The sequence below is a fragment of the Penicillium diatomitis genome, assembly GCF_028827545.1.
Source record: "Penicillium diatomitis strain IBT 30728 chromosome Unknown utg000015l_segment0_segment0, whole genome shotgun sequence".
In the NCBI taxonomy this organism is placed as follows: domain Eukaryota; kingdom Fungi; phylum Ascomycota; class Eurotiomycetes; order Eurotiales; family Aspergillaceae; genus Penicillium; species Penicillium diatomitis.
In genome coordinates this window covers 1,643,043-1,670,349 of record NW_026623187.1, presented here as the reverse complement: position 1 = coordinate 1,670,349, position 27,307 = coordinate 1,643,043, and the positions used below count along the sequence as shown (strand labels likewise).

The following is a 27,307-nucleotide window of genomic DNA, read 5'->3' as shown; positions in this document are numbered from 1 at the left end:
GAGATAACTGCAAAATGACGAGAAGCGGCGGCGAGAGCTATTCCACTGATCTACCGGGTAGGTACCCTTATCATCTAGATTTTCTTTTCTGCGACCAATGTAGATGGGAATACAGAAAAGGAGACACTGCAACCATAAAGCTCATGAATGTATGACTCTAATTAGCTCATAGTTCCAGATGAGAAGTAGGGAATCTTGGGAGGCGCTACGTACTTGAGAATATCAGGTCATATATTTCTTGATTCTTGGGCCAATTACCGAAGGTACTCATAACCAGTATCAACAAGACAATGATCTCGCAGAAGATGATAGACATATATGTGACTCTCTACAATCAACATCTGACAAGTTCTCTCGAGACAAAACCCAGACCTTCCGAAGCTGGAACACCACGCGTCAGAATGGACAGAGCTAGCATGCTCGGCTAGATACTACCATGTACAGCTGCAATGTTGTGTACACAGGATGCGTGAACTCGGATCCCCTGAATATCAAGATACTAAGGTTGGGAACACATTTGAGGTATTACCAAAATGGAAAAAAATAAAAGAAAGGTGTGCACGCAGAACAGATCATGTACCAAGTGGTCATGAGCGGCACTATGTGGTGTACCTGCCATGGGAAGTGCCAAGTTCTCGAATACAGGCCCTGTGATGATCCAGACCGATTTTAGTGTGTCAAACACTCTGTGTGTGGGCAGTTGTTCAAGGTCCAGGGCAGCGGAGTCACCCACAAGCCCTGCGTGTAAGCTGATCGGAGCGGCGGAAACATGTCTATGGAAGGGTCCGAAGATTAGCGTACTGCTAATCCGAACGCAAACATCAGACCTATCTGGATACCACGTGGCAGAAGATCCCGGAATAGCCCGGAGATCGAGTATCACAAACACCCCACTGGGCCGACGGCCATGCCGAGTATTGATGCTTGTCCCGACTGTCCCATCGGCATGCCGACCTTTTGGCGAGGATACCCTGTTGTAATTTCAACTATTAAGCGAAGAACAAGCTATGGTAAGTATTGGGAAATATCCCTGTATGAAGTAAGTCTTGTCATGGAAGTAGGTAACACCAAAACCGTAGCTGATGGACAAAAGCATCGCCTCCAAGTGGGCAAGCTTGGATGAGGCCAGTAGATGATTCCGGAGAGCCACCATATACGCTGAGACATGCACCGCCATGCCTGTACACAACGCTGACATCAAAGGCCTGGGCAACTATCAAACGGAAGCAAACGACCTCAGACCCCCGCTATAAAAGGAGTCTTTCCCCCCGGCCGACTCGATCTTTCTTCCCTTTTTTTTTCTTTCTTCAAACCTTTTTCTCAACCTTTTCAAAAGCACAACCATCAAGATAACAAGGATTCAACACTCACAGCTTCCGCTTTTGCGATTACTCTTACTCATCATCTTACTGCTCCTACTCCGACTTCTACTCCGACTCTCGCTACTTCTTTTCCGACTCTTGCAACCACTTTTGGAGCCTTGGCTACTCCTCTTCCAAATCTTGCGAGACCTCTTGGTATTCTGACATAACTTCCAACCCCTAACAGTCTTGCGGCTCATTTCCGACACCACACTTCCTATTCCAAGAACAGATCCCTAACTCCAACAGTCTACCTCTAACTCGTCAACATGACATCCTCCGGAGACAACAGCCGTTCTTTCGCCGCCCAGGATGCGGAAAACCGCCCTGAGGAGGTCACTAATCAGAGCACTCGAGAGATTCAAGAGCAGGGCGAATGCAGTGACAAACGGGTCGCCTGGCTTACTCACTGCGAACCTGAGGAAACCAGCCCCCGCCGTAGAGGCATCAAGTGGGGTGGTCTCGCCGCCCGTTACGAGTGGAAGGACGAGTATGGTGATGTTGGTCCCCGCAACGATGAACTGGAGCAAGAGCTCTTCAAGAACTCCAACGTTCCCCGACCTGGTAACCATGCCAATGAGTAAGTATTGATAAACCCCCCCATGCATCAGCCATTTGCCCCGCTCTTAACCTTGCCTACAGATTGCAGCTTTCAGACGATAATGCCGCTTACTTCGTCTCTGTCGAAGGCGACATTGAGCTTAATCCAATTACAAAGTTTGATGGGGCTGGGCTCCATCCAGTCATGATGGAAAACATCGCCCATTGTGGGTATGAATGGCCTACTGCCATTCAGGCCTACTGTATTCCAGCTCTTCATGAGAAGTTGGATGTCATTGCCGTTGCTCAGACTGGTATGCCTCTGACATACATTAAGACTTTGACGAAGTGATTCTAATTTCTTGGTTCACCAGGCTCCGGCAAGACCGCCGCTTTTCTCATTCCCATTATCTCCCAATTGATGGGCAAGGCCAAGCAAATTGCTGCCCCTCGGCCCAATGCGGGTGATCCCAAAGGCAAAGGCACGGCCCGTGCCGAGCCCTTGGTAGTCATCATTTGTCCCACTCGCGAACTGGCCAACCAGACCTTTGATGAGGCCCGACGGCTGTGTTACCGTTCAATGCTCCGTCCATGTGTCGCCTACGGCGGGGCCCCTAAGCAACTACAGCAAAACGAACTTCAAAAGGGTTGCGATGTCCTCGTTGGTACCCCAGGCCGTATTCTCGATTTCCTGAATCGGCCTGGTGTGCTCGCCTTTAACCGCGTTCGGTATGTTCATGGAAATGAGTATAGCAAGGTCAAGACTAATTCAGCTTCAAAAGATATGCTGTCATTGACGAAGCAGATGAGCTTCTTCAGCCTGTTTGGGAGAAGTCGTTCCACGCGCTCATCGCCGAGTTGGGTATGTATATCTGTATATGTGGTCCTCGAGATAACCCTCACTCATACTAACCTTCCTTGTGTTTGTCCCACTAGGTTCCGGTTTCGGCGAACCCCCCCGCTTCCTAATGTTCTCCGCTACGTTCAACCAGAAATGCCAACAACTTGCTCGCCAGTACTTGAGCCCTAAATGCGTTCGTCTCGAGATTACACGTCCCGGCACTGCCGTTCGCCACATCCGCCAAGAGGTAAGTCCGGCCTACCCAGGATACTACGAGCTCCATGAGAAGAAACCGCTTATTGACCCACGCGCGCCCCACACGCAGATCATGTGGGTCAACGACGGGTTGAAATTGCAGGCACTCGTCGAACTGATCTTCAGCTTGCCAAAGGCACGCACCTTGATCTTCGCAAATACCAAGCTTGACGTGGATCAGATTGACGATTATTTGTACAACCATGGGCTTCCATCGACATCTATCCATGCGGATCGTACGCAACGTGAACGTGAGGATGCACTGTAAGTCTCTGATTCCTTTGTCCCTTCGTACATAATATCGTGCGTGCTTCTATTTTTTTCCCGCTTGCCCTATGCCCCCCGATTTCCACTACGAGGTTCCGGAACGATCTTATTGTTTGCTTTGCCTTCTTCTTCGTTGCTTGTTGCCTAATACCGGAACGATCTTATGTTTGCCTTCCCTCGTCCGTTGTTTCTCATCTTGTGGTCCCGGAACGATCTCATGGATCCGAAATAATCTGTTGTTTGCTATGTTTTATCGTTTGCCGCGTCTAGGCTCCGTGCCGCCTGGACGTTTGCTTGTTACATTCGCCTTCTAGCGTGATCTGGCGTTACGCGGTCATTGTCGGAGTCTCCACTGACTCTTATAAATAGTCGGGCTTTTCGCTCTGCTCACTCTCCCATCCTCGTCACCACGGGCCTGTCTGCCCGTGGACTCGATGTTGTTAACGTGCTTCACGTTATCAACTTCAGCCTTCCTCGTGCGCGTTGCGGTGGGATTACAGAGTACATCCACCGCATTGGTGAGTCATTCCTGTGAAGCATTCAAGACTATGGCTGCCAGCAAATGTTTAGAGAGCCAGACTGACATGCGTTCCTCTTCATCTATTCAGGCCGGACTGCCCGCATCGGCAATCAGGGTGTTGCAACATCCTTCTTCAACAATGCGGACCGTGCCCTTGCCCCCGCACTCACCCGACTCCTCAACGGGTGCGATCAAAAGGTTCCAGATTTTCTGGAACAGTATCTCGGCTCGTCATGGCATGACGAGAACAACATCAAAAACCCGGCGGCCGACGAAGGCCATTACACTCAATCGGGTTGGAACAACGAGGCCGGCACGGCCAGCAACAATTCCTGGGGCCCCGCATCCGACGCGGGCGACAACAACGATCCCTGGAAGCTCGCAGCCGACGCGAGCAAGAACGACAGCGGCTCATCCCGCGACAATGAGCATGGCCACAGCGACAACGAGGCCAGCTGGAGCAGGGATGACGATGAGGTCGGCTACAGCGACAAAGAAGCCGGCTGGAGCAAGGACGACGTCGATTGGTAGGCGTCAGGGGACGGTCGCGGCCGCGACCTTCCACAACTACAGTAGACCGTGGATGGTCTGCTAATACCTTCCAAGTTCTGGAGTTCTCAGTTTAGTTTGGGAATAGTTCAGCGAAAAAAAAAATTCACTTCAAAAAGAAACGGCGCTGTAGTGATCTAGCTCTTTTGATTCTTTTGACCTTGCAGGGGCTTTGTCTTCGGTTTACTTCATTTAAGGAGTACAGCCTCTCTACTCGGTGAGAGAACCTCACATTCGCAACTCTCACGCGGCAATGTCTTTGGTTTGCAAACCGAGTCACATTTCATGCACAGGAAAGAGATGACCAGTCAATCATGGTTCAATTAGCTTGCAGGTCTGATTACTGTTCCGATTCACGCACGCCGTCCTTACGGGTCGACTTCGAACGAAATCGACAGGTTTTCACAAACTCCCATCTTCCAACGGTGGCTCTCATTATTATGTCGCTGACCTTTTTTTGAAAGCTTGATATCGCAATTTTAATCCTGACCCATCACAGTGGCATCAGTGTCGTTGAGGCAGCGAGGATTAAGTGATGTGACATTTCGCCCAATGGAGTAAGAGCGTCGTGATTCGGAAAGACGGTACAGCGGTACACTCCTTCCTGATCGCTCGCAGCATCACGGCCACAACTTCGGCGAGGATTCATCGCCTGAACTGTGTTTATACACCCTGGTCACAAAGCCCCGTTTCTCGCGACCCCGAGACGCGTTCACTCGTTGACTGACCCGCTATACGTTCTTTCATCACGCCGAAACCATGCGGTCTTGCCTCTCGCTCAAGTTTTTACTGCCTCTTTTCTGGCTATCAATTTCGCTCACTGCCATCAGCCGTTCGACCCTTGGTCGACCCGGGAAAAGTCCGTGGGAGCATCCACACTGGCTTGAAACTCGCCAAGCACGATCACTAACATCGAACACCTCGCGGTCAGGCCAGCCTCTGGTCATTGATACTTTCCAAGATTTTGATCAAAATGATCTGGGATTCTGGCACGGAACGGGTGAGGACCTGGAGACGGAGCACGAGCCAGGAGTCATGCGTTTGTTTCCATCAGATCCGGATCAGAATTTCCATACGCAGCTCAATTCGCAGGGCTGCTTCAGCTTGAGTCCTTGGGCAAATCAGTTCCTGCATGTTGTGTTTGAAGGGAATCGGGAATTTACGGTCTCCCTGAATGAGCACAACGCAGAGTGCAATGCGGCTCGATTACCGTTCCCTGGCACAGCCGACAGCGTGCAGTCTTCTCGATACCTTCTGGAGACAGCTCAGCCCGAGGGAAAGGGCGTCGGTACCAGTGACGCAAAGAGAGGGAGTTCAAGTACACAGCCAATGCCTGAACCTGGACCCCAAATTGATGACATCTCCCAAGTTCATGATACTAAGCACCAAGCCAACGGCGCTCTTCAAACAGGTCGACTAGAATTGTACATTCCATTGAGCCATTTCCATGTCAATCTTGACAGGCTGATCTCGGTCTCTCTCAACGGTTTCTATACAGACGAGCCGATCGCACTTCATCGCATCGAGATTGTGCCCACTGTTCCTGCCCCGTCAGACGAGAACGACAACTTCACTCTGCCTAAGAAGCTTCCCACAGGAACTTTGGTCTTGCGTTGCAAGCGTCCGAACTCATTCGCTTTTGGGATTGATGATGGTCAGCCGCAATTCGCGCAGGAGGTCATGCAGATCCTGGATGACGAAAAAGTGCGAGCGACCTTCTTCGTGGTTGCGTCGGGGCTTAGAGATGAGACTACAAATTTCACGGCATTCTATCGCGAGATGTTGAGCAAGGGACACCAAGTTGCTTTGCACTCCAACACACATCCGAAGTAAGACTTGTGCATTATCTTCTGTTTTCCGCTGCGGGCGATACTGACCGTCTCAAGGCTCGAGGAGCTGCAGGACTTGGACGAAATCGACGACGAAATCATCCAGTCCATCGAGACCTTGCGCAACGAGCTGCAGGTAGCATGTAAGACGCCTGTGTACCAATATCTATGGAAATACTACCAAGCGAAGGGATGTACTGACTGCATCGTTTGACAGCGAAATACTTTAGACCCCCGTTTGGCACAGTTGGAGCACGACTACGTCAGGAGCTTGCCAAATACATAGACAATCCGACCATTGTGAACTGGAGCGTCGATGTCGAAGACTGGCTGTGGGCCAATTCGGACACGCCAGAGCGGCAACTCGATGCGTTCTACCGTGGTGTCGCCCGCGGAGGCAACCTTGCGGTGATGCACTACCTGCACCCATCGACTGTGACGTATCTCCGGCCATTCATTCATTATGTCAAAAGCCAGGGACTCCAAATCATGCGAGTTGACCAGTGTTTAGAGGACCCAACGAGTCCGCCAGTGTGAAAGACTTGGAAGGGCACGGGGTTGGGAGAGGAGCTCAGACAAAGACCGAGAGACGCAGGTCGTTTGTGCTTATAGGCGGTACGGTGCTTCGGTGTTCTTTATTCTTAGAACTGTACACTTTGTATACAGTAGCCCGAGTACGAAGTATATAATTTAGTCCCGTCACAATTAGATGGCTATTGTTCTTCCACGTTAACAATGAGGCTGAGTCCTGTTTTGCACTTTTAAACTGAAAGTTGCAGTAGTAGGTAGTAGGTACCACGCATGAAATGTTTGCTGAGCCTGCCCATCGCTCACGTTCAGGGAAATAGATTCCATCGACCACACTGTAGATACGGAATGAGGGAGCTATCACTTCTTGGATGAAAGACTGAGAATAGTCCCCTGCACCCACAGCCGAGGTAATTCCCTCTTGAGTTCTGATTGACAACAAACAATCGGATAAATGACAAATTGAATCGGCCAACCCAATACAAAAAGACAGACGGGCAAAATAGATACTAGATAGTAGACATCAGTCCACAATCTCATCGGAGTCACACGACTAAAGTGAAGCCCTGCCCGGCCTCCAATCCCCCCATATTGTCTAAGCATTTTGTCAGACCCGAGAAACGACAGGCGAGGTACTCTATATGCACCCGGTTCGGCCTTCCCGCTGGAGCTGGAGGGCATCTCAATAGTGCGGAGTCTTGTACACACGCGTCTCGTCAATCAATCGATGAGTTGGAGTCAGAGTCAGGCCAGTTGAGGATTTGGAGAAGAAAGGCGCCGGGGGGGGGGTGCGGTTCTTGGAAGTCACACTAGGTGGGAGGTGGTGGTCAGATGCATGGCAGATAGTGATACAAATACTTGAGAGGGAAGGAGTAGGTACTCGTAGGTTGGAAGAGGGATGGTAGGCCGGACGTCTCTAGTCTTCGACTTCTCACAGCGGCCGGAGAGAGTCTGGAGGACGGACAGTTTTATTCTCGTGTGCCGCCATGGTTACGCGTAGCTGAGGTATTCAGAGATCAGATGGGTTGAACGGACGATGGGTACAGGTCGGTAGGTGGTGTAGTCGTAGTAGTGCCGCTGAGCGTTGTGTCAACTTGCGCGAACTACTTTTTCGCCTACTTGGAAACATAGATCAGTGCTATATGAACCTGGACTTTGGTATTTCAATAGCACTAGACCTTTCAAGGGCCTGGATACATACGCATAAATGTACAACTGTGCCAGGAAAAGTCTCACACGTCTATTATGATCCACCCCATTCCACACTTTTGCAAAAGCCACTTTTTTCCATCTTATCGCGAATGCGATCGACTAACCAACCCGAGACGGCATTGAGAGTGCGCCGTACCGAGACGAGGCGTTCGGTTAGTGAAACAGCTTTGATCACGGAAAGAGAATTGTGTACAGTCTTTGAGACGGTTGCATATTTGGCGACATTCTTCGAAGGTGGTGGCGGGGGCTTGTTCGTCGGTGGACAGATTGTCCCACCCGGTGCGGGCGGGTTTCATGACCATTTCGGGGTAGAGGAGATCGCGGAAGACGTCGCTGTGGAGCAGGATGCGTTTATTTTTCTGAACGATGGAGAAAGAAGGGAGTGTGTCAGAGTCAGTTCTGGAAAAGGGAGGGACTAAAAGAGATCGACCTACATCGTGCCAGCGCTTTTGCTCGTAAGCCCAAAGATCTTGTATTTGGCGAGCGTTGAGGTGGTGAAATGCGGCGGCGATGAAACACCATGGTTGCCGATAGAGATCGACATTGAATTCATCCAGCTCTCCGAGGTTGGAATTTTGTAAAATTGGCCACGAAAAGTGGAGGTTGACGCCCGCGTCAGCCAACACTTTGCCCAGGACACAATCACCGGCCCAGTGTCCGTCTGTATAGTGATGCAATTCCGTCCGACGGGCGGTGTACTCTTCCGCCGCCAATTTCAGCGCCGGATGCGAGATCATGAAGCCCGATCCACCGTGCGCGAAAATCACATCGGCAATCTGTGTTTCGGTGCCAAGATACCATGGCTTTCGGTGGTCGAAGTGCTTGAGCCATCGCAGCAGCGTCGGCCAGGAGATGTACGTGTCGGCTTCCATGAAGACGTACCACTTGGCCTTGGGCCGGTAGCGCAGGGACTCGATGATCATGGGCAGGAACTTCCACTTGTCCAACTTCCACCCGGGATTGTTCGGTTTGCCCACGGCCGAGTTCGCCTCGTCCGCAAAGTCATCCTGGGCAAGTCCCTGGCGCCCGAGCTTCTTGATGCGATTGTAGAGGTCAAAATCGGGGACTTGCTTCATGACGTCCGGGTCCATGCCTTGCAGCACATCGTAGATCTTGACGCCCTCGATCTCTTCCTCAAAGTCGGAGTAGATGATGTAGTTCGGGACGCAGCGCAACGTGGTTTTGAAATGGACAGGAACTTTATCCTTCGCTTCCGTCACACCGGTTTTCATGACGACCAGAATATCGTCCATACCCTCCATGGGGGGACAGAACGACGCTCCGTCGTCGGCATCGCTGGGGCTGGGGTTCGAGTTCGAGTTGGAATCGGACGGGCGCCGATGGTCTATTGATTGAGACTGAGGTTCGAATGTGAAGCCGGAGTCTAAGGCGAAGAAGTGGTATAGACCGAGCAGAGCGAGGGCGGCAGCCAGAGCGATCAAGCGGCGGCTGAATCGGCGACGGGCTACCATCGTTGAAGAGGTCCGGAGATGCAAGCTGTCAATCGCCCGATGGCCGCGATGAAAGCATCGTTACCCGGGACGAGGGAAGCAGATAGGGAAGCGGATTTGGAGAAAGCAGGAAAGGGAGCGAAGCAGGGAACCTTTCAACCACGGAAAACAATAGATCCAAACACGCGATCCCGAAGTGGAAGGGAGAAGAGGATACGTCTACTGCTCCGTTCTGGAGCTCGGGCGACTTGAGCGAGGGGTGTTTTGGGGTGGGGAGGGCCAAAGAAAGGGTCGAACTAGAGTGTGGAAGCCGGAATGCGGGTGTCCAGAGGGCCGATCGACGCAAGGCCGCGTCTTCGGGCGGATTTTCTGTTGGGTCTGCTGGGTCGTGCGACGGTTCTGCGACGGGCTGGAGTTCATGGGATCGCTCCAGTTTTCAAATGCTGCGTCGGCGGATGACAGCCAGCTCGTCGGGACTTGCACCGTTTGGATCCAGTTCTGGTCCGACGTGATCCACCCGTCCGGGCGGCTGGGGCTGAATTAGGTCCTCATGCTTGGAATTTCCATTGGAGGTCGAATGCGAAGCTCGGGTCGTCTGCGGACTGCAGACGAGGGCATCACTGCATACTTGCATAGTGCATGCTCATGGTGCTTGGCGGGGAATGTGACATGTGACACCGGTACAACGAGACCCAAGGCTGTTTCAGCTTCCTCGAAGAGTCGAAACCGACCTTCCCTACGATCCGCTCAGGTTTGCCCACGACAAGGGCTCCTGCACGACAGCGATGCGGGCGGCTGCTCCCTGGTAGGAAATTTCCTTCTCCTGGGCTGCAGCGGGCAACATGTTCGTCGGGAATGCCGGATCATTAACCTGACCAGGGTGTTGTACGTGATAGAGATCTCACGTCGAATTGATAAATCCTTGCTGTTTCGGTCTGAAGGGGGCAAGCAGTGCATCAAAGCTTCTTCATTGGAAAATCCTGTTGTTCTCCGTCTGCCAGTCAAACACGACGATCGATGATATGGTCTCCAAGGGGACTGGGTTGTGGCGGTGCACATCCCTCATCCGCCCCTTCGGTCTACCATCCACTTGAGGGGATCGGGGATCTTGACGTGTACTCGCCCCCTGAATGTTGACAACCCCTGAGTCGGAGGTGGAATTTCACTTTCAGCATGGCTATCAATTGACGAAGATAGGTGGTGGCAGATCCACTAGTTCGATCTACAGTCCGAGGGGCATGGCGACACACTGATATACGTGTTGATCTGGTCTACGTGAGACAAATCGTGGAAGTGACTACGAGGCAATCGTATCCATCTGATCGTGGATGTTACCACAAGGGTGACATGATGACACACTTAATTCCACGTACGAGAGGTACCTAGGTATGGCATAGAAAAGTTGGAAAGCTTCCTCGACTGCTTGCGTGACTTCCCTTTGGTGTTCCCCTCCCCCGATTTGAACGGGGACGCTGATGATCGACTCTCAGCCACGTGATGCTTCCGTGTGTTTGTGAATCATATTCCCATGCAGCTTCACCAACTCAGGAATGATGATGCTTTCAATCTCGATTCCATCGCCCGAAGTCTCCGAAGACGGGTTTTCGGATCCGGGCCCAGACCCGTCTCGACCCTTTTTAATCTCGGCAAGGCCAACCTGGTCCTCCACGCCCGATATACTCTTACTGCGCCGAGCCTTGGGGACACGGATCCATCGCTCGTGTGGGGGGTCCGGGGTGATGAAGACGACCTCCCACTTCCGCGTGGAGAGCAGATTACCAATCACCAGATGATGGGAATATCGCTGAAGCGCGGTCTTGGCCTTGTAGACCAACAATGACGGATCGGTCTCCAACTTGAACGACACGACCATACTGCCTTCGGGGGCCCAGCCATCCACCAGTCGATGGAGGAATTTCGGGACCGGATCAAGGTTGATGACCAGCTTCTTGCCTGCCTTGGGCGGTTCGGGCGCATTTTCGCCGGTATATATATCGTTTGACCCAATTGCCTCGTCATTGGAGAAGTTGGCGGGGATCTCGGAGGATTGGATCTTATGCTCGGCCATGCGACTGCGCGGGATGAAAAAGTCACTCACTGCCGCGGCCAGGTAAAACAGGGCATTGGAGCCGAGCGGTCGCATCAGCTTGGCCAATGATCGCAACTCAAACATGTATTCCGAGACGGTGGTGAAAGGCAGCAAGAGGAGGAGGTTATTTTGTTTCGCATAGCGGTATTTGCGCAACACGTCGCGCATCTGGTCCTGGTATTCGCTGCGTACGACGATCCGGCCGTGGTCAGGGTTTTCCGAATCCGAAGCGGGAGGGGCTTCGTCCATAAAATCGAGGAAGCAATTCGTGGAGTGGCTGTAGTGCCTTGAGTATGGGAGCAGACTGTATTGTCGGTGCAGGAAGATGACGGCGTATCCCTGCTCGAGGAAGTATTCGGCAGAGGTTGCACCTCGAGTGCCAGCGGAGAAGTTGTCAATAAATCGAACGGTCTGCGCTTCGAGAGGCACCGTGGTCCCACCGGAGGTAACGAGCACAACGCGCCGGTTCGCTTCTACATGGCGCTCGACGAAAGCTCGTGCCAGAGCTTCGTGTTTCGGTAGCGCCTTGGGAGGGGGGTATTCGTTGAAGTATGCGGACTCGGCCTCGGCAGGCTCCATGTCTCCAATGGAAGGCGACATGATGTGTTTGGCAGTCGTGCAAAAAAAGTGAACGGTGGTTACACGTCAGAAGGACGCGTTGGCGACGGCGGATCGGGAACTAAATCCCAGCGTCTTGAGCTCGGGGTGCGGAATACAGCACTTGACTGCCGAGGCTGCCGTTTCCGGTGGACGGGGGATGCGAATCGGAGCGGGGAGTAGCTCAACGACGGGGGGGGGGGGGTAATGTGATTTGCCTTGCCCGTGAAAGTGCCCAATACAAACCGGTACTATTCGCAGCTCGTCTTCATCATTTCGGCACGAGCTTCGTTCAATATCCGAGTATCGCTTTCCTCGAAATACCTCAGAGCTTGAAGCTCACATTGAGTACCCCGCCAACTGATAAGTAGGGGCAAAAGTCCCGTTTAGTCCTAGCGCTGCCGCTGGACCGAGTCAACCAACGCTAAAATACGGTTCAAGGCATGCAAAAAAGACAAGGGCAAGCAGCGAATGCATGACGCGTGTATCTCTGCCAGTGCCCACTGCCCACTGCCCAGTGTGAATGCTCACGGACAGCTCAGCTCAGCTCACCTGCAGGAGAGACCCTTGAGCAGTGCTTCAACGCTTGCACCGTCCCTTTTGGTGGGCAATGCAGATGCCGAGGCGATTGCGACCACAATGTTGTAATCACTGGGTTGAGATCACGTGGTGAGTTCTCACTCTGGAGGATTAGGTATCTGCTGTCCTGCTGGGCGTATTTGCCAACCATGCAAATGAGCTAGCTCTATACCCTTCGAAATGCTGGAAAGGGTATCGTTATTGAGGGCACGGTAATCAATCCACATTCGCCACTTCCCGTTCGCCTTCTTGACGAAAAACACGGGCAAGTTGGGGCTCGCAGAGGATCGAATCAGGCCCTTCCGGAGAAAATGGTCGACCTGCTCCGTCTGCTCCTTCATCTTTTCACTTGAAAGAGGATAGGAATTGAGATTGACTGGCTTTGCATCATTGGTTTCGATATCGTGGAGGCAGAAATCATCCCCGCTGTTCTGCATGCAGCAAGAACGGACACGTCGTCAAAGACTGCTGGTCCAAAAGAAAGTCGAAGGGCAATCGGCCAAAAAACGCCAACGGCTCGACGAACTAGAGGCGCTCGTCAGCTGTCCCAAGGCAGCCTCCGATACAACCTAACTACCGGACGAGGACCTCCTCGATTCGTTCCAATTGAAGGGTATCGGACGCGATGGAAGCCTCCATGTTTTCGGAGAATCTCTGACGTTCTACCGATTGGATGCTTCATCCCCGGCATCTTAGCTGCCCTCCAATGCTTTTGGAGAAATTGCAATGAAGAGTATGCTTCTCGAAAAGATCCACACGATCAAGAAATATGAAGGCTCTATCAATGACGATGCCACGGAGAAGTTAATTCCTGACTGCGATCGTTTCTTCCTACAATGGCTGGGCAGATGTAGGTAGCGGACTCGATGTCTTTCCGTACTTCGGGCCACCACGCTCGAGGGCGTATGGCATTCCACGAGAAAACATTCAGAAATCCCAGAGAGGGTACTCGCGCTGCATAACCCTGACTGCATTTGCATTTCTTAGCTAGCATACAGTGGCGGCGAGGGAGGCCCCCCCCATATAAACAAGTCTCCGGATTGTCTTCAGCAGAAGTCAAAAGTCGGACTAATAACTTCAACTCTTCATTATCATTATGTCAAATGAATAGACGCGACGGCTGTGGGTAGCCATGATTTATTGTAGGTAGCGGCTTCGCAAAGCTTGACTGATGGTGCTCATTCGGCTCGCCATGCCTCCATGCTGCATATTGCTCATGAGCGCTTCCTCGAGGGCAGACTGTGTGACACTGGCATCTACTCATGCCGTCAGCCGAGGGTTCAATGTGCGAGCGGGGGGAAAAAAAGAAGAAAAAAAAGAACCATCAAGACACATACCGTCTAGATCACTGAAGCTGCTTCCCATGCTAGGGGTACCATCGCTGGCTTCGCGGCCGGATGCTGCGGATTTCCGAGGGCTTTGACGCGGAGGCTCTCCAACACGATGGGGGCTCAATGCACTGGGAAGTTGCCCGAGCCCCTGGCGGTCACTGGTCGATAAGCTTGCCGGGGTGCCGGAGCTGATCGAGCTGTTGAATGATTCGGTGCTTGGTTTGGGCTTTCGATCAGTCCGCTCGCCCTTGCTCGGTCTGTATGGAAGCGGCTTTTCGTTGTCCCGAATCGTCGTGCTAAGTTTCTCGTCCGATTGACCTCGCATGGACGAGGTCTTGTCTCTCGCCATAGGAAGAAACGCTGGAACATCATCTTCGTCCTCATCCTCGGCATCAGATAGACCCGCACGTTGCATGGAGAATTTCCCAAATTTTTTGAACCGTGGCAGTCCCCGGCTGGACTCCACATCTGACTCAGAATCGGGGTCGGTCGAGCTCGAGCTTGGTTCTTGTTCTGCAAGAGGTGGTGACCGCACGTGCGACGAGGACGACGGCGGTTCCCGCCGCGCCCCAGATGGGCGACGCACAAAGTTTTCCCATCGCCGCTCAGTGCCTTGGACAGGTTCATGGCGTGAAGAGTCACGCGAGTGACGAAACTGATTCAGAGTTGCTGTGGATGTAGAGCTCGCACGGCGGTCTTCAGAGGCTGTTGGGAGGTTAGGATCGAGGATTGTCAGGTCGCTATGAGCATAAAGCAAGCCGTACCTTCGTGGGGGGAGTCCCTCTGTTGATATATTTGTCGCTGCGGTCCTCGAGGGCCTATCGTGGATTGAGCATCATGTATCGCTTGACAAAGCTTAGAAGAAGGCCTACCTCCCACCCCTGGCAATTGTCGTTGCGCCTGCACTGTTAGCGCCGCACTCCCAGACACAGAATCTGGCACGGGCGACGGCGTGCTCGGCTGAACGGGGGGCACCTTGCGCATTTGAGCTCGGACTTGCGAAAGCTGTCGGTCATAGAGCCAAGCGGCCTGTTGAAGAAGAAATTGCAGAGTCACATCGAAGTGCTCCGCTCTGCATGGGGGAAGTCAAGTTAGTGAGACCATATGTTGCCGCGAGATCGATAGTAGGGGGCATGTCTCATTACAGTGCTTTCCCTGTGTGTCTATTAGTTTGGAGAATGATGATGCTGGAGTTGAGATTGGGAAGTGCCAGGAGATTCTTACAGTCAATGTCCTTTCCCTTCGATGGGCGGGACAAGACATCCCATAATGCTTGGTCCTTTGTTGCATCCCACTCCACCTGGACATAACGCTCAGTTTGATATCACAAGACAGTATGGAAAGGGCCACTACTAGGCCTTACTGGAGGTGGGTCTATAAAATCCCCGCGGGGGAATGGTAATCGAATAAAAACTGTAAAGTTGGCGTTGCTGGACTCCATCTTCGCTGTTTCTTATCACACTGCTGCCCGGCTTGTCTGTCGGTCGCAATATGATGAAAAGGTAGGCAGCTCTGGTCCGCTTCGCCCTGGGAAATGATGTGTCCGTACTGCTAAGCAAAGATCGATGCTGAGTGGCTCCTCTGTCGAGAGACCCTAGACTGTGTACAACAAGCAAGAGAACAATACAACATCAACGAGTCGGTGGTGAGGCTGGATGACGACGACGGAGGAGTAGTGTGATTGGTAGTTGCAGTCATATGATCCTCGTGGCTAGTAGGAGTGGAGACTGTGGCTCACCACTCCACCGGCCTCTCTTAACTCCGTCGCAGAATCATTTAGATTGCAACTGTGGTGATCCATGATCACAAAGACGATGATACCGGACGAGGGCACTCCGGTAGACAGACAGAGAAGGTTTTCAGGAAAATCAGTAGAGCAGTAGTGGGTATCTGGGCTTAGGCCGTATGTGAAGAGCACGAGAACAACAACGCTTGCACACTCCGATCGAGATTATCACCTAAGCCCGAGATGCTGTCGGGCCTTGAGGTGTGCATACTGCATAGTGTGCAGTACGCAGTGCATACTACAAACCATCTACACATGTACTCGATGACCACAATAAGATGAGTGGTCTAGGCAGTTCCACCACCTTGGAGCGACATTGACAGGTGCGTAATACCTAGACAGACTGAACTTCTATTATGAAATCCCCCGGTCCAAGCTGAATCAAAGAGCCAATATCGTCGCAGCGAGGCAGACAGGCCTCGCTCTTCTATGATGATTTGGACTATCCTCGTAAGACTATGCTACATAGCAGGCTGGAGTCGTCAATTGGAAAGTTCCGTCTTGAATCTGATTTTGTATCTTCCCCTGCGAGGCTGCGACTGCGTATTGTACACCATTGAATCCTAGTCGGGCGGGCAAATGTATTCAATTGGAAACTCCGGCGATCGATCATCTGCACCGGACGAGGGCGGGGGTGCTGCGTCCAACGAACCTCGGCTCCATCCACGATCACCCACCGCAAGATCGCACCCAATGCTTGAAATGATGTGAGCGAACCTTCTACTAGGTACCAACAGGTACAATCATGACTCGATGAGTGTTGGTAGCGGAGGTGCTGTTTTGGGAAGGCGTGGGTTTACGTATAGCAATCCCAATGGAATCCAGTACTGGAGTCAGCAGTTCAAACTGTAAAGGTTCCTCCTACCTTAGTACTAGAAGGTTAACTAGGCTTCGGAATACTCCACCTCAAGCCATCCTCCGCCAGATGCTATAGCGCTCTCCAGACTGGATTTTGATTTCCCTCATCCGCTTTTGTTCTTCCCCACAATCACGCTCCGATTTTCCTCACAGCCATGTCGTCGGTGTTGACGTATGGCTATCTCAAAGTCCTGGCGACTCTGCTTCGAGCGGTGGTCTCTTTCTTAGAGTTTGTTACCAGACGGCCGACGCCCCGACCGACCGACATTCGATACATCGCATCGCGTGATCCGGGCAGAACGATCAAAATCCATGTGTATCGGTCTCGTCAAGCGACCGCGGGACCCAGTCCGGTGCTGATCAACTTTCACGGCAGCGGATTCCTACTTCCACAGCATGGATACGACGAGGAGTTCTGTCAAACCATCTGCCAGAAGACGCATCACACCGTGCTGGACGTGCAATACCGCCTGGCACCCGAACATCCCTTCCCGGCGGCGCTGAATGACGTCGAGGACACGATCCGGTACGTGCTCGGACGCGACGCGGAGTTTGATCGGTCGCGCATCTCTCTCTCGGGCTTCAGCGCCGGGGGCAACCTAGCGCTGGCTGCCTCGGCAGTCCTCGTCCCGCCCAACACCGTCCGGGCAGTGTTGGCGTACTATCCCGTGGTGGACATGGCCACCGATGCGGCCAGCAAGGTGGCCCCGGAGTCCAAGACACCGGTCATTCCTGTGCCCGTCTCCCGTTTCTTCAATCGATGCTACATACCTGCCGGGTTCGACAAACGTGACCCTCGCATCTCCCCCCAGTACGCCGATCCGGATCGGTTTCCCACCCGCATGCTCATGATCACGGCGGCAGCAGACTCGCTGGCCTGCGAAGCGGAAGCGCTCGCGCAGAAAGTCGAGGCATTGCCGGGTCGACATGTGGTGTGGGAGCGCATGGTGGGGTGTACCCATGCCTGGGATAAACGCACCAAAGCAGGAACGCCGGAGCGCGAGGCTCGCGATCGGGCCTACGCCCTGGCCGTGGACATGTTGAACGGGAGATAAAGGGGAAGGAGGAAGGGTTCACCCTCGTGGCGTGGACCGTGACTGATTTTGATGATGAGATGATGCGAGTTCATGGAAGATATGACCCTCTTTCATCCATTTTGTACTCTCGGGCTGTTGTACAACCTACGGTCGGACACAAACCATAATGATGTAGTTGATAGTCATCTATTAGCCTGGACTGTGGACAACTTGATTCTTCCCTGTGCAACCTTCTGGAAGGCTTGGCGGGAGTCGTCTGGTATCTGTAGGCGGACGGCTCTGCTTGAGTGTTCATGGGTCTTGGGGATCCATGGCAAATACCCAACCCTGTGGTAGAACCTCCCGAATTTGGGACTGTAGCGTCCCTGGACCGTTTCACGCTGGGGACGTCCACCCATGGCTCGTCGGGGGCCAAGACGGTGTTCCAACGTCCTGGGGAGGTTGGGTTCCTCGGCCTTGGGTCTGCTGAAGAGTCTCCCGAGAATCCGACGGGGAAGAAAGGACTCGCTCAGCACCGACCGGAGTCTCCATGGTCCATACTCCATGAGTCCATACTCCATGAGTCCATACTCCATGAGTCCATACTCCATGAGTCCATACTCCATGAGTCCATACTCCATGAGTCCATACTCCATGAGTCCATACTCCACGAGTCCATAGACTCCATACGACCTCCCGTCGGAGTGGGGGTTCGCGACAGGGGAGAACAACAAAACGAACACACAACCTTTGCAAAACTAGGACCGAGAGGCCGCTTGGCTTGAAGATGGAAAACAAAGACTTTACTTTTTCATCACAATGACCCCTGCAGTGGCCACATGCTCTCGCCTGCTTGGGCGCAATCTCTTTTTCTCCAAGTTTCGTGTCTCGCAGTGACAGGATCAACCCTCTGTCAGACTCAGCGCCGTAGTGAACAACGACGGCAGAGAGACTCAAGAGCCGCCTTTCTCATCGATTCCCCAAGCTCCTGCGGGCCGGTCAAGTCGGCTCCTTCGGCCACGAGCAGCCGCCTATCATCGGCGTGGCAGAGATGCTGAAGCGAGGATGACTGGTGAACGTCGTCGCGGTGATCCACCTGCAGAGCCTTGAGACATGGGCGGATTGCTTCAGGACGGCCGCGTGGGGCCCTCCGGTTTCAGTCAACCCGTCAAACGTAAAAAAACCACATGGCAAATGTCGGGATGGGCCCCATGAAGACAAGGGAAAATGGGGACGAAAAGGAACCACCAAAAAAAATGACCCGAATTTTAAAAAAAGAAAAACGCAGAAGAAAACAAGGAGGACCCAGTGGATCACTGCATTTGGCATCACAGTCCAAGTTGACCAAACTCCCTCCTCCCCCCCCCCCCAGTCAGACGACTGACAAGTTAGTTTACCATCCTCTCAGGTAGAGTGTGGTGTTGCGCTCGTGGGCCTTCCTTTGTCACTGTACCGTCATCGTTCTACGAAGGGGGGCTGTTCCTGACGAAGGAAGACGTGGGACTCAACATCCTCGTTGAGACTGCAGTCAGAGCTGATCCGCGTCGTTCGTGACCCATCGATCAGGCTGAAGAAGCTTGTGTGCCTTTGACCAACCGTCATCAACCGGCGTGATCGCCCCTCATCCCACTTGCTTCTCCTGACGATTCTGGAATTCCTTCTCGCTCAGTCGGACCTTACGTCGGTTCTGCTGTCTTTCCCGCCGACTCCATTCAGAGCGTTTGTCTTTCTTTCTGTCCTCAACGGCGCGGCCCTCAAGAGACCAGCTTTTTCTCACCACCGCCAGTCTCCATCCACCCCTGACTGAAGCCGATCAGCGGATGCGGTCATAGTACATCCAACCCCTCGGTCACCGTTCCCTGTGGTGCCGTGGACGGGTCCGTTCCTGGTCGCAAACTCCCTCCCCCCCCCCCCCCCCCCCCCCCCTCTCTTCGCCGCAGAGACGCAGTTTGCTCGTGCTCCCGGGCTCCTAGCAGCTGTTTTTCGCGGGGCTTGATGCGCGCCCGCTGGGTAGGCGCCGACTCGACAATACCGTCTTCGCAAACGGAGCGATGAATCCCACACAAGTTGCCAATGTGGGGGTCGCCCCTCCTGCATTTGACAAGGATCAATACCGGGGAGAAGTCCTTGGTCTCTCCGGCGAAGCAGAGGAAGCGCGGGCACAACAGCTCCTGGATGATGCGCGGGCTTTGGGTCTCAAAGTTCCCGAAATCGAGGTCTCCGCTCCGCTGGCAGCATCAATGGCCTCGGGACTAGTGGATTTATCTTCGCCTGTGCTCTCATCGGGGTCCTCGGCGACAGATCAAAATTCCATTGGCGATGGTTCCATCACTCCGTCGCTGGACCCGTTGAGTTCAGCGCGGCTCAATGAGGTGGTGTCGTCCCTGTCCGACGTGACAATTGCGTCGGAACAGGTCAAGGCGGGAAGCACCAGATCGCTGGCGTCACTGTCCACACGACCCACGTCCTATTGCTCGAGCGAGAGTCGCGCAGTTCTGGAGAATGCCGGCAGCAGCAGCGGCACCTTTTCACCGTCCCATCGCCATTCGATACTCAGTTTCGCCTCGGTGGATAAGAAAGAGAAGCGCCGCCATAGCCTGAAAAATGCCATCGGACGGATATACTTTCGCAAGAAACGAACCCCGTCCTCCGTCATACTGCCGCCCGATGCGCACATTGTGGTCTCCAAGGGCGAAGGTGGAGTGGTGGATCATGTTTTCATCGAGACACGGCCAGGACGGTCCTCCACAAGTCCCGACGGCGACTCAGGCTCGAGCAGCACGGTCGACTCTCTGCCGCGGCTGGAAATCCCCATATATGATCGAGAGTCTGTGCAGCGCAGTGCGGAGGAGCCACGATTGGCGGAGATGTTGGAGCGACATCAACTCGAAAGAGACCGTCACGTCGCCTTCCAGGAGACGGCCCTGAGGATATTGCGCCAAAGGCATCAGGCCGCCATCTCCACGCGACAGAGTGAGAATGAGCGTTTAGAGGAGGAAATGCGCGAAAAGGTAAGAATGCCTCTCCGCCAGCAGGGTGCCCAGTCTTTGCCGGGGCACTCGTCTGATCCTCCCACCGCTGTCCTGGTGCTTTGACTGACCGCGGAAACTGTAACAGAATCTCGAACACGCCGCTCGTATGGAAGAACGTCAACTGGTCGTCGAAATGGAGCAACAACGTGACTTTCACCGCGCAAAGCAAAATTCACGTACACGCATCAAGCACATGGAGGGGTACTTTCGAAATGCCAGCCCACCGCCCTCTTCTTCGCCTGCGACGCAGCATTCTTCTGAATCCTTTTCCGGGTCCGAGTCAACCACTCCACCCACGCGTCGCTTCACCCGACAGCAGAAGGAACAACTAGAGCGGCAGTACCGCGATCACGAGATGATGGATGCGCTCCACGAAGCTCGAATCAAGGTACTCCGAGAACGCCAGGAACTCAGACTTCAAGAAGCCATGGCACGGATGGAGCGTGAGCTTCACCAGATGTGTGCCGAAAATTCCAAATCCATCACTGCCATGCAGGCGGACCACCGTTGCGAGGAATCGAGTCTCATCCAAGCACTGGATTCCCAGAAAATCGCGCTACGGCACCGCTGGAATCTCGAAGAGGCCATTTTGCGCAAACAACTGGAAATAGAAAACGGGCATATATACGGACCCTTACCGCCGATCTCCTTCAGCAGGACTAATACCAACGCCATCGATCCGGCTTCTAATTCCAAGGGTACCCCTGCCCCTGCAACCCACCACGACAGTCAGCCGACCCAGGAAGACGCAACTTAACCTACGGCTGACGTTTGACGTCTGTCCATTGCACTCGCCTCCCACACAAGCGACGTGACCATTGATCTCCTCCCGTTTATTAATACTTGCATTTACAACATACTCGCATCATCGGTTCAGTTCGCCATGTCTGATATCTTGGTTTGCCTTTACATTTGTGCTTTTGCAGCATCACCCTCCAGCGCCCTCCATCTTTGATACCATTGATGTCTACCATATGAATTCCTTTTGTAATTATTTCCATTCCCCCGTCTTTCCTTCTACCCCATGTACATTGCCTAATCTCATGCCGTTGTAATTGATAAAGATGCTTATCTCTGAGCCGCCCGCTCGTGGGAGTCGTTTGGGTTTTGTTGGTTTCTGCATAGCCTTTTTGTTAAATATACTTGCATCAAGACTCGTTCGAAGAAATGAGAAGTTCGCGCATGAAACATTGGCATTGGGTATCATTGTCGCCACTAAATTCATACATGAGGTGGTTCAAGCGAGAAATAGGAGATCCGGGTTGGCATCAAGTGGCGCCAATACGGTCCCTCAACCGCTCAAGAAGACTTTCAACACGACCACCGCCGCCAGTCATTGCATCTTCCATGATTTTGTCCCTGCCGTCATCCCCAATGACAACTGCCCGTTCCACAATCCCCGAATTAGACAGCTTCAACCGCCCGACTCGGCCGTCTTCCCATTCCAGTCGAAGATATCGAGCCTCCATCGAAGTGGGTTCCAACGCAACGATCCCACCCCTAGCCTCGGGTGTCAGTCGATCCACCGGATCAATCAACAGAGCTTCACACAGGCCCAGCTTTTCGCGCAACAACTGCACCGTGTCCTCGCGCAAATGCCACGCCGCCAGCTCACGCCGGAGCTCCCGCACAAATCCACGAAGATCTTGATTTCGCGCACCCTTTTGTACCCCGGCCCCATCCACCCTGTTTCCACCCTCGACCCTCGATCCCGTCGACGGTAAATAAACATTCTCCAGACGAGGCAAATCGATGAACGAGGGTATGGTATGCCGATGAACTCGGAGTCGTTTCTCGCGCTCCGGCCTCAACAGAACATAGTATGGTTTGGCGAAGCGACCGCCTCGCGTGCACACGTCGATCCGGACCCCGAGGAGGTTCCCGGGGGTCGCGCTGGGCGAGGGATCTTTGAACGGGAACGCGGTCGTGCCAAATGCGATGCGATGGTGATTCGAGTCGGCGTGTTTTCCGGCGGCCTCGGCAAGGGGAGAGACGTCTTCTTGGAGTGAGGTGGGTGTTTGCGAGGGCCTGCGCATGAGCTTCTGGATAGAGTCGGAGGATAGGAGACTTGATGCGAGATAGCGCTTTCGGCGTTGGAGGGCCCGAACTGTGGAAGATGTCAGGCACGAACAATCATCGCACTCGATTCGGGGCGCAGAACTTACTCTCTGCGCGTATCGTCTGGAGGTCCGCATCGAGCTCTTGCTCGTGCGGGTCTGGAGATGCTGTCGCACCACGCGCCTGAAATGGCATTTTCGATACTGAAGTATGAATGGACCAGTCGTGTGAGATAAAAGATCTGGATAATTTACCGGATTGAAAATGCTGCGCTGTCGATGCACCGAGCGACCTGGTTCACAATCTGGTTTGCGGGGACTACTGCGTTGTCTCCGAGTCCTATACGGATGCGCTTTTGTTTACATTCAACATCACGTGATCTTGCATCATCCGACTGTTATCGAAATCCTTATCTTCCATACATTGAGTGCTGTCTGATATCTGTACCTCGAGCCTCCTAATACATTGAGACTCTTGTGGATCTTGAAAGTCCGGCTATGCAGGGTTCTGGGTCAAATTGGCTGGACGTGTATGATTGTCACAGAGAATCATGAAAGAGGACATGAAATCAGAATGATTGCAGGCAGACTGGAAGGGTACGAGACAAATGCATGTGGGCCCGATGAGGCTCTGTCTGGGGCTAGAGTCGGAGTAGCGTCTTGCTTGGAAATCATTCCGACCAGCTTTCTCAGTCTCTGACACAATGTAGGGATTGTTGGATATGATTTTTGAGAAGATACTCTCATCTCATAGTTTTTGACCATTCTATAGAATAGATATGAAAGTATCCTGACTCATAGCATCTCTGCTGGCATCGAAATCGTTACAACGCGTACCCACGTGTTCCTCCGATTCGAGATTGGCGCCCAGTCGCCGTGCTGTGCCCAAAGTCATTGCTTGATCAATGGTCTAATAGTCTGTATCTTCTTGGTAAGAATTTCGCTCAATATGAAAACTTGAAATACGTGTTGTCCTGAAAGACTGTCCTATCAAGATGGCTCGGATTGTTCAGCTCTGGGGGTACACACATGCCGCCTCCAATCACCGCCGCATGTCCGAATACCCGCTAAGGCCAGCTTGCCTCTCCGCGACTGAGGGAGACCCGCGATTTCCCAGATTCGAATTGTCATCCGATCGTGTGGCTCAGCGACTCTTGCCTCTCTTTCCTGTCCAGCATGTCTTTGCGTTAAGAGACTTGTTCACCCCCTCATTGCTCTTACCTCGCCACATGCATTGTGCACGCTCTTTCAACCTGTTTTCTATTTGACATCTGACACCCGTGCTATCAAGGCAAATCCGCATTATCCAGCAACAAACCGCCGACGCTCCCCTGTCCGACAATTTGTACGGAGCACTCGCCATTCGAACTCACCCTGTGAATTCTGTGTGTCATAGCATTCATTATCACTCATCGCCGAGCTAAAATTTCATCTGTCTTCCAAATTGTGTGGAACTTCTGAATTTCGAGGCTCTCCCTTCTCTCGTCCACAGCCGCCAGCCCTGGCTTCCCTCTCGGATACCCTTCAATGACACGCAAGAACGCCACCCTTTCCAAACGCCGCTCCAAGCCGAACCTCTCTGTGACGACTGGCCGAAACGGCCATGTGAATGGGGACGGAACCGGCAAGATGAACAACAACATTGAAATGCGCAAGCGGGAGACGTCCTCTGAGTCGACCTCTGACCAAACCTACCGCACAGTGCGAAGTCCCAACTTTTCCCTCGACGACGAACCTGCCCTGGTACCGCCGACACCCATTCTCGCAAACACAAGCTTCCAAGAGCTTCCCCAAAATGATAAAAGAAACTTTCTCCTTCTATGCGTCTTATATTTTCTACAAGGCGTACCGATGGGTTTAGCTACCGGATCGGTTCCCTTCCTGCTGAAGCCTTATCTATCCTACGGACAGATTGGCGTCTTTTCTCTCGCCTCATACCCATACTCTCTCAAGCTCTTTTGGAGTCCGATTGTGGATGCCGTCTGGAGTCAGCGGTTCGGTCGTCGTAAGAGCTGGATCACTCCTGTCCAGGTGATCGCAGGCTTGGCCATGATCTACTTGGGCAGTCATATTGAGGAGATGATGGAGAAAGCGGGAGCAAATGGTGGTGCGGGTGTGTGGAACTTTACGTACTGGTGGTTCCTGTTAGTCTTCTTCTGTGCCACGCAGGATATCGCAGTTGATGGCTGGGCAATCACATTGATGTCCCCACCCAATATCTCGTACGCGTCGACAGCACAGACCGTGGGTCTGACAGCTGGGCATTTCCTTTCCTATACGGTGTTCTTGGCCTTCAACTCCAAGGATTTTGCCAATCGTTGGTTCCGCACGGTACCTACAGAGGGTGGGCTCATGTCGCTTGGAGGGTACTTGACTTTCTGGGGATGGACCTACCTGATCGTGACGGTGTGTCTGGCTTTCTTGAAGAAGGAGGACCGTACAAAAGACCGCGATGGCATCTTGGATGTATACAAGAGTATGTGGAGTGTGCTCAAACTGAAGCATATCCAGACTATCATCATGATCCACCTCATCGCCAAGATCGGCTTTCAAGCCAATGATGGTGTGACCAGCCTGAAGCTGCTCGATAAGGGCTTTGGTCAGGATAATATGGCTTTGGTCGTTCTGATTGACTTTCCCTTCGAGATCATGCTGGGCTACTATGCGGGCAAGTGGTCCACTGAGTATACTCCCATGCGTTTATGGGGTTGGGCCTTTGTCGGCCGATTGGCGGCCGCGGTCATGGCCCAGTTCACGGTGATGATTTACCCTAGCGGTGCCGAAGTGCCGACTTGGTATCTCCTCACCGTCATCTTCGAGCATGTGGTCTCGACATTCATGAACACGGTCATGTTTGTGGCTATTTCGGCCTTCCACGCCCGCATCGCTGACCCAGCCATTGGTGGAACTTATATGACTCTCCTGGCGACGTAAGTTACTCCCTGCTCGGTGTCCCTTGTGCGACCGAGATACCTAGCCAGCCTTACACTTGCCCTATGGAGGCTAACTGTTTTTTTTTTATAGTGTCTGCAATCTGGGTGGTACCTTCCCCCGCTATTTCATCCTCAAGCTTGTGGATTTCTTCACCGAGGCCACCTGTATTCCATCCACAGTGGTCCCGCCTGCGGACAAGCTCAAGGGCACTCTCGTGACCCAAGCCTTCTCTTGCGCGCTTGAGCCCGAAAAGAACCGATGCATCAACGGCGGTGGCGTGTGCCAGGTTGATCGCGACGGCTACTATATGACCAACATCATCTGTGTGCTCATTGGCACGGTAACTTTCTTCATGTTCATCAAGCCTGCGGCCACCAGGCTCCAGAGTCTGCCGCTGCGGGCCTGGCGATTGAATAGCGGCCCGGTTGCACGCAACTGACGATAGTCTCTGGGGGCAAAAGACTTGAGCGCCCACTCTTGATGGTCTTCGTCTGTGGCGTTGACATTTCCTAATTGGCAAAGGGTGAATCTTGATTGTAGTATAGCGATAGAATGGATTTGATTCAATAGTATTGCGTTCTTTTGTCTACCACATGGGTTCCTCGAGGGCATACTTCTTTCGCCCTGTGTAGCGATCCTTCTGGGTTTGATCTCTTCTTGTTGTTACTGGATGTTTGGAAAGAGTGTACTATAGAGGATGAATAAGTCCTGGTGAGCTCGCATGGTTTCAGTTACTTTCAACCTCGTGATGACTCGTGTCAGCCAAGGTACCTTGACAGATTTGGCGAAGTCGACAAATTCCTCGGACTGGTCATGCATTGATAAAGCTCCGAGAGCCCGGACGTGACGGATTAGGAAACATCATAAGATGTTCCGGTAAGCTAATATGAGCACCAACAGAAGCCTTTTCCATTGTTGGATCGGAGAATCTCCACACGTGGATCAGAAGGTAAATACCCCGTACCTTGGCATATTGGTTGCATCCCACGGACTTCCTCCTACTGCACCTTTCTCCAGGTTCCCCCCTCACACCGACCGGGGTCGAGAACACATGAGCACGGAGCACCTGCTTACTGTATCCCTTAAAGTAGCAAATTGTCCAACGAATCCAAGTCCTCTCTGAGTGTCGCTGGAGACGGAAAAGGGAATACGAGAAGGCTTTGGACAGCCCCTGGTCCGGCGATTCCACCTGAGGGGTCTGGACCACGCCTCTGCACGTGAACTTGCAGCTGTTTCGCTGGACCCTCCAGGGCTGCACAGCTGGACTGCTGGACTGCTGGACTGCTGGACTGCTGGACTGCTGGACTGCTGGACTGCTGGACTGGATAAGACGAGGCGAGGGTCCGTTCAGGATCGGCAGTGGCGTGCGATGGAAGCGGGACCGTTACTCTGATCGGTTTGTGCTTCTCCAGGGCCCTCGGAGGTCTCGAATTTTCCCAGTAGTGTTGTGCATGAAGATGCTGGGTGGAAGCTCGATTCTGGATCGCTTGAGGACGGCCTGACTTCTGACACGCTGCATTAGTGGGCGTGATGTGATTGTCGACGTGTCGAAAGACTCCACGAGTCCGGGGCTCAGCTGGACCGTTGCCGATTTTTGTTTCTTCGTCTTCTCTGACCGATGGAGTAAGATAAAACCCTCAACTGTTTCCGTGGGTCTGTTTGCTTTCTCTTCTTT

At 53.0% G+C, this 27,307-nt stretch overlaps 10 protein-coding genes across 10 annotated transcripts; 5 read left to right on the top strand and 5 right to left on the bottom strand.

Annotated features, from left to right (window-relative positions):
• Positions 1-1,630: 1,630 nt before the first annotated feature.
• On the top strand, positions 1,631-4,309 carry N7539_009325 (DEAD/DEAH box helicase; the record flags this gene model as incomplete). Its single annotated transcript, XM_056938920.1, has 7 exons — positions 1,631-1,941; positions 2,004-2,215; positions 2,276-2,630; positions 2,684-2,763; positions 2,838-3,261; positions 3,634-3,782; positions 3,873-4,309. Coding segments are annotated over 7 exons (1,968 nt in total), but the record flags the coding sequence as incomplete, so codon positions are not given.
• Positions 4,310-5,092: 783 nt separating this feature from the next.
• Positions 5,093-6,699, top strand: N7539_009324 (polysaccharide deacetylase family protein; the record flags this gene model as incomplete). The annotated part of the gene is made up of 3 exons (XM_056938919.1): positions 5,093-6,162; positions 6,220-6,305; positions 6,380-6,699. The coding sequence occupies 3 exons, from the start codon at positions 5,093-5,095 to the stop codon at positions 6,697-6,699; spliced, it is 1,476 nt and encodes a 491-aa protein (XP_056786296.1).
• A 1,283-nt stretch (positions 6,700-7,982) lies between these two features.
• Positions 7,983-9,374, bottom strand: N7539_009323 (glycosyltransferase family 31 protein; the record flags this gene model as incomplete). The annotated part of the gene is made up of 1 exon (XM_056938918.1): positions 7,983-9,374. One exon carries the CDS (start codon positions 9,372-9,374, stop codon positions 7,983-7,985), a length of 1,392 nt encoding a protein of 463 aa, XP_056786295.1.
• A 415-nt stretch (positions 9,375-9,789) lies between these two features.
• Positions 9,790-10,197, bottom strand: N7539_009322 (uncharacterized protein; the record flags this gene model as incomplete). Its single annotated transcript, XM_056938917.1, has 2 exons — positions 9,790-9,955; positions 10,094-10,197. The coding sequence occupies 2 exons, from the start codon at positions 10,195-10,197 to the stop codon at positions 9,790-9,792; spliced, it is 270 nt and encodes an 89-aa protein (XP_056786294.1).
• A 642-nt stretch (positions 10,198-10,839) lies between these two features.
• On the bottom strand, positions 10,840-12,042 carry N7539_009321 (phosphopantothenate--cysteine ligase CAB2; the record flags this gene model as incomplete). The annotated part of the gene is made up of 1 exon (XM_056938916.1): positions 10,840-12,042. One exon carries the CDS (start codon positions 12,040-12,042, stop codon positions 10,840-10,842), a length of 1,203 nt encoding a protein of 400 aa, XP_056786293.1.
• Positions 12,043-13,755: 1,713 nt separating this feature from the next.
• On the bottom strand, positions 13,756-15,399 carry N7539_009320 (uncharacterized protein; the record flags this gene model as incomplete). The annotated part of the gene is made up of 5 exons (XM_056938915.1): positions 13,756-13,874; positions 13,956-14,732; positions 14,822-15,021; positions 15,095-15,249; positions 15,313-15,399. Coding segments are annotated over 5 exons (1,338 nt in total), but the record flags the coding sequence as incomplete, so codon positions are not given.
• A 1,349-nt stretch (positions 15,400-16,748) lies between these two features.
• On the top strand, positions 16,749-17,648 carry N7539_009319 (putative esterase/lipase; the record flags this gene model as incomplete). Its single annotated transcript, XM_056938914.1, has 1 exon — positions 16,749-17,648. One exon carries the CDS (start codon positions 16,749-16,751, stop codon positions 17,646-17,648), a length of 900 nt encoding a protein of 299 aa, XP_056786291.1.
• Positions 17,649-19,660: 2,012 nt separating this feature from the next.
• On the top strand, positions 19,661-21,398 carry N7539_009318 (uncharacterized protein; the record flags this gene model as incomplete). Its single annotated transcript, XM_056938913.1, has 2 exons — positions 19,661-20,620; positions 20,727-21,398. The coding sequence occupies 2 exons, from the start codon at positions 19,661-19,663 to the stop codon at positions 21,396-21,398; spliced, it is 1,632 nt and encodes a 543-aa protein (XP_056786290.1).
• A 511-nt stretch (positions 21,399-21,909) lies between these two features.
• Positions 21,910-22,894, bottom strand: N7539_009317 (uncharacterized protein; the record flags this gene model as incomplete). The annotated part of the gene is made up of 2 exons (XM_056938912.1): positions 21,910-22,748; positions 22,807-22,894. The coding sequence occupies 2 exons, from the start codon at positions 22,892-22,894 to the stop codon at positions 21,910-21,912; spliced, it is 927 nt and encodes a 308-aa protein (XP_056786289.1).
• Positions 22,895-24,225: 1,331 nt separating this feature from the next.
• On the top strand, positions 24,226-26,071 carry N7539_009316 (SD08430p; the record flags this gene model as incomplete). Its single annotated transcript, XM_056938911.1, has 2 exons — positions 24,226-25,628; positions 25,723-26,071. The coding sequence occupies 2 exons, from the start codon at positions 24,226-24,228 to the stop codon at positions 26,069-26,071; spliced, it is 1,752 nt and encodes a 583-aa protein (XP_056786288.1).
• Between the last annotated feature and the right edge of the window lie 1,236 nt (positions 26,072-27,307).